We start from the raw sequence: 13,993 nt of genomic DNA on the forward strand, positions 1-13,993 counted from the left end.
GGTGTGACAATTGACCATTTGAAGTACCAAGGTTTCGTTCACTAGATTTGAAAGCAAATTTTTTCTGAAGTCTGCATGACACCTGACTAAAATATCCGAGCCCCTGATTAGTTCAATTCAGAGTCAAAACAAAAGCAAGTTCATGAAAGGTTCTGGAGACTGGAGCATCAACGAGGATGAAGATCTAACTGGTGACTGCAATGTTGTACGATGATATTTAAGGCTTGATGCACCTTGATAAGTTGTATATCAAAGGCCCCATTTGGTTTGGTTTGATTTGAGGGACTAAATTTTTAGTCTCTAGTTTCTCAAGGGGTGAATAAAAGGGACTAAACCATATTAAGTTTACCTTTGCTGCTCATTTATTTTAGTTATACTAATGACGGGGAGAATGTTAAGGGACATTTCAGTCTTTTTATGAGTCATTTAATGTGTTAATATTTTTAGTCACTAGAACCAAACATAGTAGAAACTGAACTTTAGTCGACTAACTAAACTTAACTAAAGGAACCAAACAAGGCCTAAGTATCTAACATCATAACTTGTCATGGTGAGTCATCAAGCCTATAATTTGTCAGGGTAAATCATCAAGCCTTAAGGTTGTGTTTGGTTTGAGGAATCAGTAGGTCCATCTTCTTCTCACCTCTTACTTTTTTATTTGGTTTGTGGAATAGAACGAGTTGATTCATCATCACCTCATTTCTTACAAGCTAATGTGTGTATATACATGAGGAATCAGTTGATTCTACCAAAATTTATAGGATAACTCGTGGTGTATCACCCTATGAAGCATAGGGTGACTCCACAAACCAAACACGCCCTAAATATCCGTGACTATTTGTCCATGCAGTACCGTAGCTCGGTATGCAACACATTTTTAAAATCTGGTTCCGAGCACATCACGCTTAGGTCTTGTTTGGGATTGAGGGGCTAGAATCCCTTGCTATTCAAAACTGAATAGCAAGTGATTAGCCCCCGCAATTCCATGGAATACTTTTTCTCGCAAAGAAGACCTTAGAGTTTGGCAGAGCTCTGACTTGTCAAAAAACAGTTCTGGCTTTAGCTTTTCCTGAAAAACAGCTTTTTTAGTAGAGCTGAAGCCATTTCGCAAATCGTTTGACAGAAACGGTTTATCCTAAAGCCAAAGTCATTTTCCTGTATTAAAATGTTAGAGCGAGAACCGGTGAAGGTACTATTTTTGGCTTCTTCTTTGTAGTATAAAATGGCTCTGACTTTTAGGTGCTTTTACAATAAGCCGTTTTAAAAAAAGATATTTGGCAGGATCCTAACTTTTTTTCCAAGAAAAAAAACCAGAACCGAAGTCCTACCAAATAGAGTCTTAGACCGCTTTCTAGGCACGTCAGGCGGCACGACAGTGCCCGCCCATTAAATAGCTTAATAGCCCGTTTGTATGTTGATATTAGAGCACATAATTGAGAATTGGAATAAGCTTTTCTAAATTCTGTTATTTGGTTGCACGTAGAATTGAGATTTAGAATCAGATACTCAACCCCTTGAATTGGACCATAACTAGAAACTCAATCTCCTAATGTTAAATGTCACCCCTCTATATTGCGTGAAATTAAACCGCACAATTTTAAATTCTAATTCAACGAAATTCAAACAATATAATTGGAATTACATCTCATTTCAATACTATTTTTGATTTGATATTTTAATTCAGTTACATGACTTCTAATATCAATATCCAAATAGAGCATAAGTCCCATAGAAAGCTCAAACTGAAAAAGGCCTCAATGCTCTCTGCAACGCCTCTCCCATGTCGCCCCTCCCTTGCATGTTGGCTACAGTACTGCAACAACAACCACTACCGATACCGCTATCATTAGACTGACTGCAACGCTCCCCCCTTCGCACCCCCTCCCCTATCACTGTTCACGGTTTAGGGGTTACTGTTCACCCCTTCCCTCCGTAGCGGTCGCCGCTATCCGCCTCCCCTCGCCGCGGCCCTCTTCTCTCTCACGCCAGATGCAGGGCGTCACTGTGCAGTCCCCCTCCACTTCTTCGCGCGGAAGAATCCGCCCGTGGCACCGACCGGAAGCTTCGCGGTCGTCTTCTCTCCTGTTCGAGGCGCCTGCGTTTCGGCGATTCACGACGAGGCGACGGCGATTCGGGCGCGCTAGCGTGCCGGTCCCCGTCGGAGCTGTGGACGACGAAGTGGAGGTGGTCAGCAAGCTGCTCCGGTCAAGACCGAAGACGAAGCGGGCGCAAATCCGGCTCCGTCCAGGTTCGTCGCGACCGCTTGGTTGCTTTCCCCGTCCGACCATCGACGCCTTCATCGGATCCCCAATCCAGCAGTTCGATTCGTCTTATCCCCGCCCAAATCTTCGGATCTTGAGGTACGCCCTTTGACCCGTATTGTTTATGTTAATCTTCCGCACAACTTTGAACATCTTATTACTACGGCAATCCAGTAATCCTTTGAACCGTACGAAATTTCATCCGAAAACAAACGATGAATCCCCAGTTCACAAATTTCCGCGGATCTGGTCTGCCTATTAGGGTTACACAATTGTAAGGTACTCACCCGCTGAATTTCTTTCAAACTTGGTCGAACTAAATTTGGTTGTGCTTACTATTCGGGCCACAGGTTCTTCACCTGCCATTATTTTGTAATCCCTACACTACGGACTTGCTTGCATACTGCCTTCAAGTGTACTCTTCTCGAATTAATTTTGGATGAACACTGTCCACAACAACAGCTCATTTTAGTAAATGTACTAGAGTGATTAATAGTTGGGTGCCCCACAATGTGTTACTTCATCCAACTCAGTGTAATGTTCATTGTTTATTATCCTTTTTAAAACTCTCATTGACATAATCAGAGGGGGCATTACTTCTGAACTTAGTCTGCCTCATGTTCATTCATAGTGTTAGGTGTATGTGAACCCTAATTGTGTTCCTATACTACCCCCCAATTTGTTTGTCACCCTTGTATACGAGTGGACGAGAGTGAACTATTGTCCACCTTCATATAGTAGCTTTCTATATTGATACAACAACTAATTTATTTGTGTTGTACTAATGTGTATAACCCTAACATATTTCACAATATCTTCCCATTAACATTATGTTTTCTTCAGCAAGTGATGGTATGAGCAGACAGTTCTTTATTATGTTCATTATGTTTGTGCTTGCATGGAGTACATAGCTTGTTTTTTGTATCCTACAATGTTTTCTACAACCCTCGCATTAAAGCAATGTTTCTTCTTACATGGAGTGCATTGTTTGTTAATTATCTCCTTAACTGTTTTCTACAAGACTGACATCAAACATTTGTTACTGCTGTACAATGAGTGCATTGCTTGTATTTTCAGTCCATGACCACATGAAACAACAATATATCGAACTAGTCAAATTTTTGTTTTTTCTAATTCCCATATGTTGGCCTTACCAGTCATAACATTTGCAGTGTTATACTAATATAAATATGTTATGTTCCATGCTTCAATATGACTGCTACAATTGAAATCTTTACTTGTTGCATGCAACATCATTGATAAATATGTTGGGCTGTTTTCAATTCGTTACGCCTGTATGGTTCATAAGGAAATCGTAGTGTTTGTTCATTTATTATTCTTTGCAGCACAGTTCCGAATGGCATCCTCGAAAGAAGATACCATGAAGTCTTTGGTTAAAGTACTTGTCGACTGTGCCGAGGATGCCACAAAATCCCTTCGTGGATTAGTAGATCATGCATTAGACCACATGCATGACGAAGAGATATTAGCTAGAACCCTCTTTGCCATGAAAGAAAAACTTGATTTGCTTCACCAAGATGCCTTAGAGGCAAAAGTCCAAGCTTTTCCTGAAATTGCTAAGTACGAGGGGGATGACATAAGTGTTGAACCGACATCTCCTTCGACCCCTCCAACAGTTACTGAACCATCTGTCGACGAAGAGGAGTTCTACTGCCCGGATGTGAGTGACGAGTGGTACTTCAGCGACTCAGATAGGTCAACTCGTAATAGCTATTGGAATATTTATTAGTTCACTGTATTCCAGCTGTACAAGCAGGATTTGCTTTTGAACATCCCAGTACTCGGGTTGTCGTAGTTGTCATGTTGTCGAACTAGTCGTGTCATGTATGTCTAATTCTCCATGCTACCTCGTCAGCTTAAGTTAGTATGATGTCCAGAACGTTGTCGTCTGTGAACTATGATGAATCTTAAATGTTCTGATGCTACTCCTTAATAAGTTCATTAAATTATGGTTCTATTATTTCAGTGTCTTTATATGGTTTGTCTTAAGTTTAACGTACCTCGTTTTGTCGATTGGCTTCAAAGTGTATCATATGACTAAATGTGTGCCATCTCCACATATCCTAGCATGGACCCTGCCAGCAATGCGACATCATCGCAGGCGATGTCAAATCCCTCAAATGCCCAGCAATTTCCACCACCACCACCCTTATGGCCAACGGGCTACATGCAGCAGAATCCAGTCGATTGCAACATCATGGGAAACATTAATTTTCCTAGTCCTGGTCAAGGTCCAACTACAATGTGGGCTCCAATTCAGCCAGGGAATACTAGTTCCCAATCAACCATGATCCCTGCTTCCCAATCTACACTATATTGGAATCACTACATGAATTTTGTGAGGAACCCTCTTGGGTCGGTTGGAATGAGTCCATACACAGATTCTTATCCACCTTCACTATCAAGTACACCGTTGCAGGGTTCGAACACTATACCACAAATGCCTGTACACTTGGAGTCAGATGCTGAACACAGTGTTCAGGACATCAATAGTCCTGAGAAAAATGCACCTCCAGTTCAAAAACAAAAGAAATCTAAGGAACAAAACTTTACAGCCCCAGAAGACAGACTCCTTTGTACTACTTGGTTGCAAATAAGTAGTGACCCTATTGTCAATACTGGGCAAAGGAGGGAGGGTCTCTGGGCCAGAATTGAGAAAAGGTACAACGAACAAAGGGGGGAATTTCCTTGTCGACTAAACAGAGCACTTAGCAGCCGATGGGACAAGATAAGGGCTGATGTCAGTAAATTCTCTGGATACTACGCCAGAGTCCTAAGAGAGAAACAAAGTGGTCTAAGTGATGACGATAAGGTACGACTAATGAAACGATGATTATATGTACTACATGTGTCTCTGCTGCAACTAATTATATAATCAATTCCAACTTTGCAGACATCGAAGGCAGCCACTTTGTTCGCTCATGAGGAGGGCAAACCATTTCATTATATGCACTGCTGGCATCAACTGAAGGGGGAACCCAAATGGGAGAGCATATGTCAAGGACACTCGTTTAGAGGATTACATGCAAGATCAATACCTTCGTCCGGGTGTCCATCGGTGGAAACACCGGAGACTGACAGTGGATCCGCTGGACTCTCAGGAAAAAGGCCCCGTGGCCGTGATTACAGTAAAGCTGATAGAAAGAAAGCTGGTTCATCTTCGTCCCCAGAGTACTTAAGCCGATTACAAGAAATTACTGAGAAACAAATATAGAGGTCCATACAAAAGGGGAAAAAAAAGAAAAGACCACTGAAGAAGACAGGGAGATACAAAAGAAGAGATTGGACTTGGAAGCCCAAAAGTTAAGCATAAGACAAAGGGAACTGAAACTAGAAGAACTGAAATCGGCAGAACAACGTTTGCAGATGCTGTTGTCGACAAACGAAGAAGATGTAGATCCTGAAGTTTGGGTTGTCATGAAGGAACATAAAAAAAAATTGCAGCAGTTCATATTTACTTTTGAGCAATCATGAACGGTTCTCTACGATGTGCGCATGTGCTGTTGAGACTTGTTGAGACAATTTTAGGTTACTTCGTTTACGAATTTGTATTATGCAGAACAGTATTTGTTTGGTCGAACCAGTGTATCTTAAGTTGTTTGCTGTTGTATTAGACAATAATGAGCTTTGATGTCATAAATGTTTGAACAAGATTATTGCCAATCGAATGGTATCCTAAATATTGTAGAAGAAAACATGAATTCTGATGTTGCGTTGTGTGTGCTACAATAAAACCTAGTATGTCAACTAAAATGTAGTCGGCTGTATGGAAAATTTGGGAAACGTAGCTTATTTATTCGAATACAAACTTAGACGAAAACACATAACAAGTACTAAGAGTAACTGCGAACTCAGCAGCTACGACACATAACTATTACATACTTCCACGGCGACTCCATAAGTGCTCGACAAGATCATTTTGAAGGGAGCACGATCTATCTTGGCGACGTAGATCAAAGTGGTTAATAACCCATTCGGCACGGCCTTCCGCTATAATTTGAGATGAATCAATCCTTGAAGAGTTGTCTCCGAAATCAATGTTTGCAGCAAATGGCCCTTCGTCTTCAACGATCATGTTGTGCATGATGATGCAAGCCGTCATTATCTCTGTCAAACGATTACGTTCCCAACCATAAGCTGGTCCACGGAGCACCGCCCACCGGGCTTGAAGTACTCCAAATGCACGCTCAATATCCTTTCGGCAACTTTCCTGCATCTGAGTGAAGTAGACTTTCTTTTCCTCGTATGGGTGTCGGATTGCTTTCACAAAAGTAGGCCAGTTGGGGTAAATACCATCAGCGAGGTAATAACCGAAGTTGTACGCATTACCATTAACTGTGTAATTGACAGGTGGCATTCGACCAGTAGTGATTGGGTCAAATACGGGGGATCGGTGGAGCACGTTAACGTCATTGTTTGTCCCAGGCATGCCAAAAAATGCATGCCAAATCCATAGATCATACGTTGCAACTGCTTCAAGTATCATCGATGCCCTACCATTTCGACCACAAAATTGACCTCGCCATGCCGTTGGACAGTTCCTCCACTCCCAGTGCATGCAATCGATGGATCCCAACATGCCAGGAAAACCCCGCGACTCACTATTATGCATGATGCGAGTAATGTCATCTTGAGTTGGAGTGCGTAAATACCAGGCACTAAAACAGTCAATGATTGCGCGACAAAAATGATGAAGGCATTCCCTAGCCGTTGATTCCCCAATTTGAATATACTCGTCTACCGCATCTGAAGGTAAGCCATAAGCAAGTATCCGCATGGCCGCACAAACTTTTTGTAATGGTCCTAGTCCGGGCATACCAGTTGCGTCAACTCTTTGTGTAAAGTAAATATCGTGTTGTTGAAGACCATGCAGAATGCGGAGAAACAAAGGCCTACTCATGCGGAACCTATATAAATGGTATTGCATAATTGTCAAAACTTGAACAAATGATAACATAAGACAAATGTATGAAGTGCGCACCTTCTACGAAACACATGCGGTGGATACACTGGGTTAGCGGCGAAGTAGTGATGTTGGATGAGGTTTTCTCCAGCGAAATGATCTCTGTGAATGACACGGCGGGGTAGACCGGACCGTCGGCAGTGAAGGTGTTGAGCCGCAATGTTTAGGGTTAGTAGGTTGACAAGCAAAAGAGTTTCATCCTCACTATCACTCGAATCACTCGAAGCAAACTCATCTTCCGTATGGCTCGGAGACATACCGAACTATGGATAACTTGATTCACTCAGTACTATGGGCGAAGAATATGGGAGAGGTTCATTGAATATATATAGGGGAGACCAAAGGTGGGGGGGGGGGAGAAGATGGCTTCCTTTGAAAGCCATCCGTGGCTTCGTATGAAAGGCAACGGTGTCTTGCATCGTAAGATAGTCGTGGCTTGCACCGTACGACTGAAAGGTTTGTCTTCCAAAGTAAGTGTGCTTCAGAGAAGTTCGTGCACATATGAGTGGAACAATTCCGAAGACCGCTAAGGTTCATTAATTGTAAATGAAATTTTGTAAGAAGGATTGCAATTAAATATTCTAATATTTGATTTTGTACATAGTATGTCTTAATTAAGAGGAATAATTAAAAAAAAATTGTTTACCAAGTTTCATCTACTAATCAAAACGTGTTGAAAAAAACAATAAAAATAAAAAAACAAGTTGGTTATGTTAGTTGTAGGGAAATGTATATTTAATGAGTAGAGGGATATGTAGGGGAATATTTAGGGGGAACGGTTGCGGGACGAGTAAATTTAAGGGAGGGAATCTTGCTGACGTGGCTGCATAGTAAGATTTAGGGGGAAAAATTTAGAGGGAACGGCTGCGGATAGTCTTAAGGCTCTCCGCAACCGTTACCCCTAAATTTTTCCCCCTATATCACTTTTCCCCCCTATTTTCTCCCCTATTTTTTCATCTCCCGCAGCGGTTCCCCCTAAATACTCCCCCTATACCCTACTACCACTATAAAATATTATTTTCTATATCAACTATCAATTTTTTATCTACTAACAATTACTCGTGGACCCACATCACAGTGTTTAGGGTGATGAACAGTGACACGCTAAATCTGGGGGGAGAGAGAAGGGGACCGACACGTAGAGGGCGCTGTAGGGGGCACCGCTGCGGCTATAGGGTGCCCCCTACGCGCCGCATGCAAGAGGAGGGAGCTGCGTAGGGGGTTGCACTGCGGTTAGTCTAAGAAACCGTCTCTATCCCCCTTGGGCAGACTACTCTCTTCCTGCGTCCGTGGAGGTCGCCGGACCCACTCGCCGTCGTTTCCTGTCTTCAACTCTTCCCGCGTTTAAGGACCCTTCTCTCCCCGCATGGCCGCATTGCCTGCCTTCCCGCCGGTCGTCGCGCAACTGTGTTACCTTCCTCTAGACGACGTGTCGTCGGCCGCTGCGCTACTACGGCACCCGTGCCACCTTCCTTCGACGACATTCTCCAAGCTATGTGGCGTAGTGGAATCCGGTTGCCTCTTGCAATAGTACGCGCACCGTCGCAGCAGCCCACCAGTCGTGCCATCGCGCCAGCCTGCAGCAGCAACAGGTCTATTGTCTCCTCGTCCTCGTGGGGCAGCACGACGACGCCTACGACAGGTGTGGGAAGCAGGAGGCCGTGGGGCGTGCAGGTGCAGCGCCAGGAGTATGGACTTGGACCGCCTGTCCATGGCTGCCTGTGAGTGAACCCTGAACCGTGACGGGCGACAGTGAATGGACGAGGAGGGGATGGCAGAAGACGGGGAAGAAGCAATATAGGTGATGGTCACGGAAGACAGTAGGATTAGTATTGATTTTTTTATAGCGGCCAATTTGAAATGTTTTTAGCTATTAACATGCTAATAGATTATAAGTTAACAAAAATTAATAACATTCATATATTTCCACTAGCAGTACCAAAACAAAATAAATAACATTATTATACTTCTGCTACTGTAGGTAACTACAGTAAAATAATATAGCTTTTGACAAAGATAAATAAAATACAATGATTGGTAGTTATCAAATATGTATTTTATTGGTATGGTTGATTTTAAGGGCATGGTATAGGGAGAACGGCTATGGGAGAAGGTGATATGGGCAGAGTGATCTTGCTGAGTGGCGCAATAGTGTTATATAGGAAGAACCACTACGGACAGCCTTAGCCAACAGACCAACTCCAACTCCACTCCATGTCCAACGAGATTTTGCTCTATCCCGGTCTCCTCTCCCCATCCTCTATTGGTCACTTCCCACTATGGCACACACACCAGCCTCACTATGGCACACAGACCAACCTCGTGTCGTGATGTCTTTCCCTCGAGCCTTAGCGGTTTGACCACATTCTCATTGTCTCATCATCATCATCGCTTGTCGTCTTCGGGACTATTTGGTTTCAAGCTACTAAAGTTTAGTTAGTTTTAGTGGCTAAAATACCAAATAGAGTGACTAACATCCCCCTCCTAAAGTTTAGTCCTCTAGTCAACTAAAAGCATCTAGGCCTCTAGTTGGTTTTAGGGATTAATGAAAACATAAGATTAGTGTGACTAACTTATATTTTGCAAACTATACGGTAAGTTAAGTCACAATGCAGGAAATCGGGCTTCAACAGGTGCAAACACCTCGAAGGATGAGCATCGATGAAATGGCTAAGGAAGGATGCTCAAAATGTCAAGGTATACTAGTCCTAAGTGTCGAAGTTGTTGTTGGACACTTAAGTTAGAAGCAGGGTCTTTTTTATTTTACCCATACTATATAGAGGGGTTGTGGATGAGTAACTTGACCTAGTCATGTCTAAGTGTAGTGGTTCACTCGTGCACAAAATTAGTGCTAGGCAACACTTGAGAGCACACACAAATTTGGAAAGAAAACCCAAATTAGAAAACTTAGATAATTGCACTCTGGGTGCACCGGACCATGGTCCGGTGTGCACAGAACCTAGGTCCCAGAGGCATGTGTTGTGGCCCATCCAACAAAAGGGCACCAGAACCCAGTCCGGTTACCTAGTGAGCATGTTTTTTGCTCAGTCGGCACGTGTGCGTTGGACCATGGTCCGGTGGCCCACCAGATCATTTTCACAGAGAGTTTGTAGTTTACGCCAACTAGTCGTTGGCGCACCGGCCCGGTTTGGTGCACAGAAACCCCTTAACAGTAACAGATAGTTCTAACAAACTAGCCATTGGCTGGTGTTAGAAGGCGGTCCGGTGTTCACTAGACCATGCTCTGGTGTGCCAGTTCGCGTCCTGAGTGGAACAGTAATGGCTACTTTTGGGTTGGTGGCTATTTATACCCTTCCAATAGCCACATTCAAGTGTATTGCCTCCCCAACCACATAGCATTCATTGCAAGAGCTTGCAAGACCTTTACAATAGTGAGGAGATTAGCAAAAGATAATCTCGTCTTTAGGGACTCATTAGTGCAAGAGAAAGCCACCTAGAGCACACACCACTCGCATTAGACTCGTCATGATCAAATGAAAGTTTAGAGCTTGTTACTCTTGGTGATTGGCATCACCTAGATGGTTTGGTGGTGATTTGAGCATGGTGATCACCCCGAAGGATTTGTTGGTGACTCGACTCAGAGTTGTACGCAGTTGTGAGTGATTCACCGCGCTAGAGAGGTGAAGAATCAACTCGTAGTGAGCACTTATTGGTCTTGCGAGGATTAAGGGGGAGCTATACCCTTGCACCTGTGATCCAATGAGGACTAGTGGAGAGTGCTGACTCATTGATACCTCGGGAAAAATCAGAGGAGTCATCTAAACCCTTTGCTTTATTTTTTGCATTTAATTTGAGCAATTTACTTTTGAGCACTTAGATTCTTAGTATATGCCATGATTGCTTAGGGTTGTTCTAGAGTGCTTAGCTTTATTTGATCTAGCTACTTTGTTGCATGAAGTTGTGCTTGCGATTAGAGTTAAATCTTTTGCATGAATTTTAGAAAATCCCAATTCACCTCCCTCTTGGCATTTATATTGTGTTTGTCCTCCCGCTTCCTCCCTGCCCTCGCGTTTCTTGACCCATGCCGCCATTGCTCGTCCTTCTCCATTCACTCCGCTCCATCCTCTCCTTCCGAATCCATCCTCCCCATTCCTTCGATTCTCTGGATACATCACTCCCACTACTCCAACTAGTTGGATCCACCACCACATCATCTTAGTTGACCGCGAGAACCGATCCGTCGCCACCAACGTTCTTCGACCACACCGTCATCAGTCTTTGTCGACTGTGAGATCCAATCTGACGTCGCTACCAACGTTCTCCGTCTAGATCTGATACCGTCCATGGTCGACTCACTAGATCCAACGTCGCTAGAGCTGCCACCAGTTTTCTGCTGCCGTTGTTCCCGGTGTGTACTCTCCCCGACCCCCACACCCCTTCCTCCTCCACAACCTGCCTCCAGCACCCTCTTGTTGTACCCCTCACCACCCTTGGTTCTAGAACACATACCTTCTTCCTGAGACCACCACATCCATGGAAAATGAAGGCAACATGTTATGTTACTACTTTTCTCAAGGCCCCTCTCATGCGGTTGATCCCCCCACAGACCCCATCACTGATGACCTCCCACTCTTTTCCTAGTCCTCGTTTGCCAACATATCCTTGCCAGCGAGAAAGTTCATGAACAACCTTGACCTAAACTCCTAGGTTGAAAGCTTCCCCTTCCTTGGCACGTACTCCAAATATGTCACACCCGGTTTTGGAAGGCAAACCAAATGCGAACCATATACGTGTCAGGATCAGATATCACATACACAACGGTTACATAATTGGACATCATCACACATTTGCTCAAAATAAATAGCGGAATAGGTACTTTATTACATCAAGATGTCCAAGACATCCATAGAGTCATTAACATAACATTGTCATTAATATTTCCAAAGTGCGGAAAAGCGAACGTAGCAGATATGGCCTTCACAGGCAGCTGACTTGGGGGGGGGGGTTGCCACTAACATAAATAGAACTCGTCGTAGTCCTGGAACTCCGCAAAGTCCTCCATGTTGCCTGCAGCTCCTCCTGAGAACTGAATATAGTGGGGACAACCTGAGGTGGGAGTGGTTTTTAAAGCAAGGGTGAGTACACATCAACGTACTCAACAAATGTCCCATTTGGCTAAAGTGGACTAGATGTATGTGGAGTTAAGGTTAAGCCATTGCTTTTAGTTGGTCAAGTATTTATTACTACTAGTATAGCCAAGTTTTAGTAATAAACCCAGTTATTACCCAAAAGTACTCCCTCCAAGAGGAAATACTAGAGATGAGAGTTATAACCATCAATATTAATCATCATCATATAAGTATCCAAAGTTATTCTAATCAAAGAGGATCCCAAGGCTGCTTTTAACCGTGAGCACAACTGATATACTAGTTTCTAACACTCTACAAGGTTGCACACTTTACCCACGAGTTGTGATCTCTTTCCAGCCTGGGTTGTACAGACCCAATCTTCACTACCAAGGTGAATGGCCAGGGATACACTACGTAGCCTTTACAAAGATTTCCTAGAGGTCATAGCCACCCATTAGGTTTCTCCAGATTGATAAATACAGTACTTCTCCCCATAGGAAGGGTGACTAACAAAACCAAATCAAAAGAACCTCGGCAACCAGCCTCGGCAGAGCAAGTACTGTGCATGGACCCCATTGACGGCCCTATAGCGAAGCCAACTACACCTCAAGTTCCTTTAATTAATCAGCTAAGGGTGTCCCATTCTACCCTCATGGTTGTACTGTTATCCCGGGTGGTCACTCAACGAATAGGTCCTTACGGAGAGGTACTCAGGAAACAGCCTGAGTCCCCTAAAGTATCACAAGATCATCATCGGGATAACATCATCGTATCATATATGTTCACATCATGTTCGTTAATTAAGGTAAAGCAGTAGCATAAAGCTAACCATGATAACCCAAAAGGTAAATAAGGATAAGGTAAATACATACTAGTCAATCCTTAGGGTTCAATAAAGTAATGCAGGATAGTGAATTATAGAGTAAGTAGGACATAATAGGTCAGAGGACACTTGCCTTCACCAGGTTGTTGCTCAGGAAGGTGTTCGACAACACACTCAGGAACCACGGGCTGCTCGTTGTCTAAACAAATCGATCATGCATTCAATACATTTGGATAAAAATAAATGAACAATACACCAAACATATACAATCAAGTGAACACAAGTTTGACAGAGCAGTATAAACACAAAAGATAAACTTAGGTACTAGGGTGAACTGACACACTTAGAGGTTTGTGATTCTCTAAGTATTATCTATCTCCATGGATTTCATAAATTAAATGCATTTATCTTAATGGGACACAAAAACTCTACTAGGGATAAATTCATACTTTACATGTTGTTAATCTCACAATGTTAAACATCTAATTACCATTACGGGGCGTTTGGATCCCTTCATTTTAGAGGAAATGAAATTCACTCAATAAAGTAACTTATTTAGTTTGGAATTTAACATTCCACCACTTTCCAAAGTTCAGATATAAGCCTATTCAAATTCATGGGATGGAGGATGGGAAATGATTTTATGCATTAGTAGAATTTGTTTCTACTCTGTAACTTACATGACACACTTCGTCTCACTCCTCTACAGTAAAAATGTAGCACATAAATATCTCCGACATCTTACTAATAATAGTATATAAATATATTTTGCATAAAACCGAATTAGCTTAATTGATATATGTCTAAATTACTATTAGAATGGAATTCAATTCCA

General features: G+C 42.9%; 1 protein-coding gene across 1 annotated transcript; it reads right to left on the reverse strand.

The window, feature by feature from the left end:
* Positions 1 to 6,127: 6,127 nt before the first annotated feature.
* Positions 6,128 to 7,507, reverse strand: LOC103628467 (putative nuclease HARBI1). The gene is made up of 2 exons (XM_008648662.2): positions 7,264 to 7,507; positions 6,128 to 7,189 (listed from the first exon to the last, which is right to left on the reverse strand). The coding sequence occupies exons 1-2, from the start codon at positions 7,500 to 7,502 to the stop codon at positions 6,157 to 6,159; spliced, it is 1,272 nt and encodes a 423-aa protein (XP_008646884.1). The 5' UTR covers positions 7,503 to 7,507; the 3' UTR covers positions 6,128 to 6,156.
* Between the last annotated feature and the right edge of the window lie 6,486 nt (positions 7,508 to 13,993).

Source organism: Zea mays, chromosome 5, assembly GCF_902167145.1.
Source record: "Zea mays cultivar B73 chromosome 5, Zm-B73-REFERENCE-NAM-5.0, whole genome shotgun sequence".
Lineage (NCBI taxonomy): Eukaryota > Viridiplantae > Streptophyta > Magnoliopsida > Poales > Poaceae > Zea > Zea mays.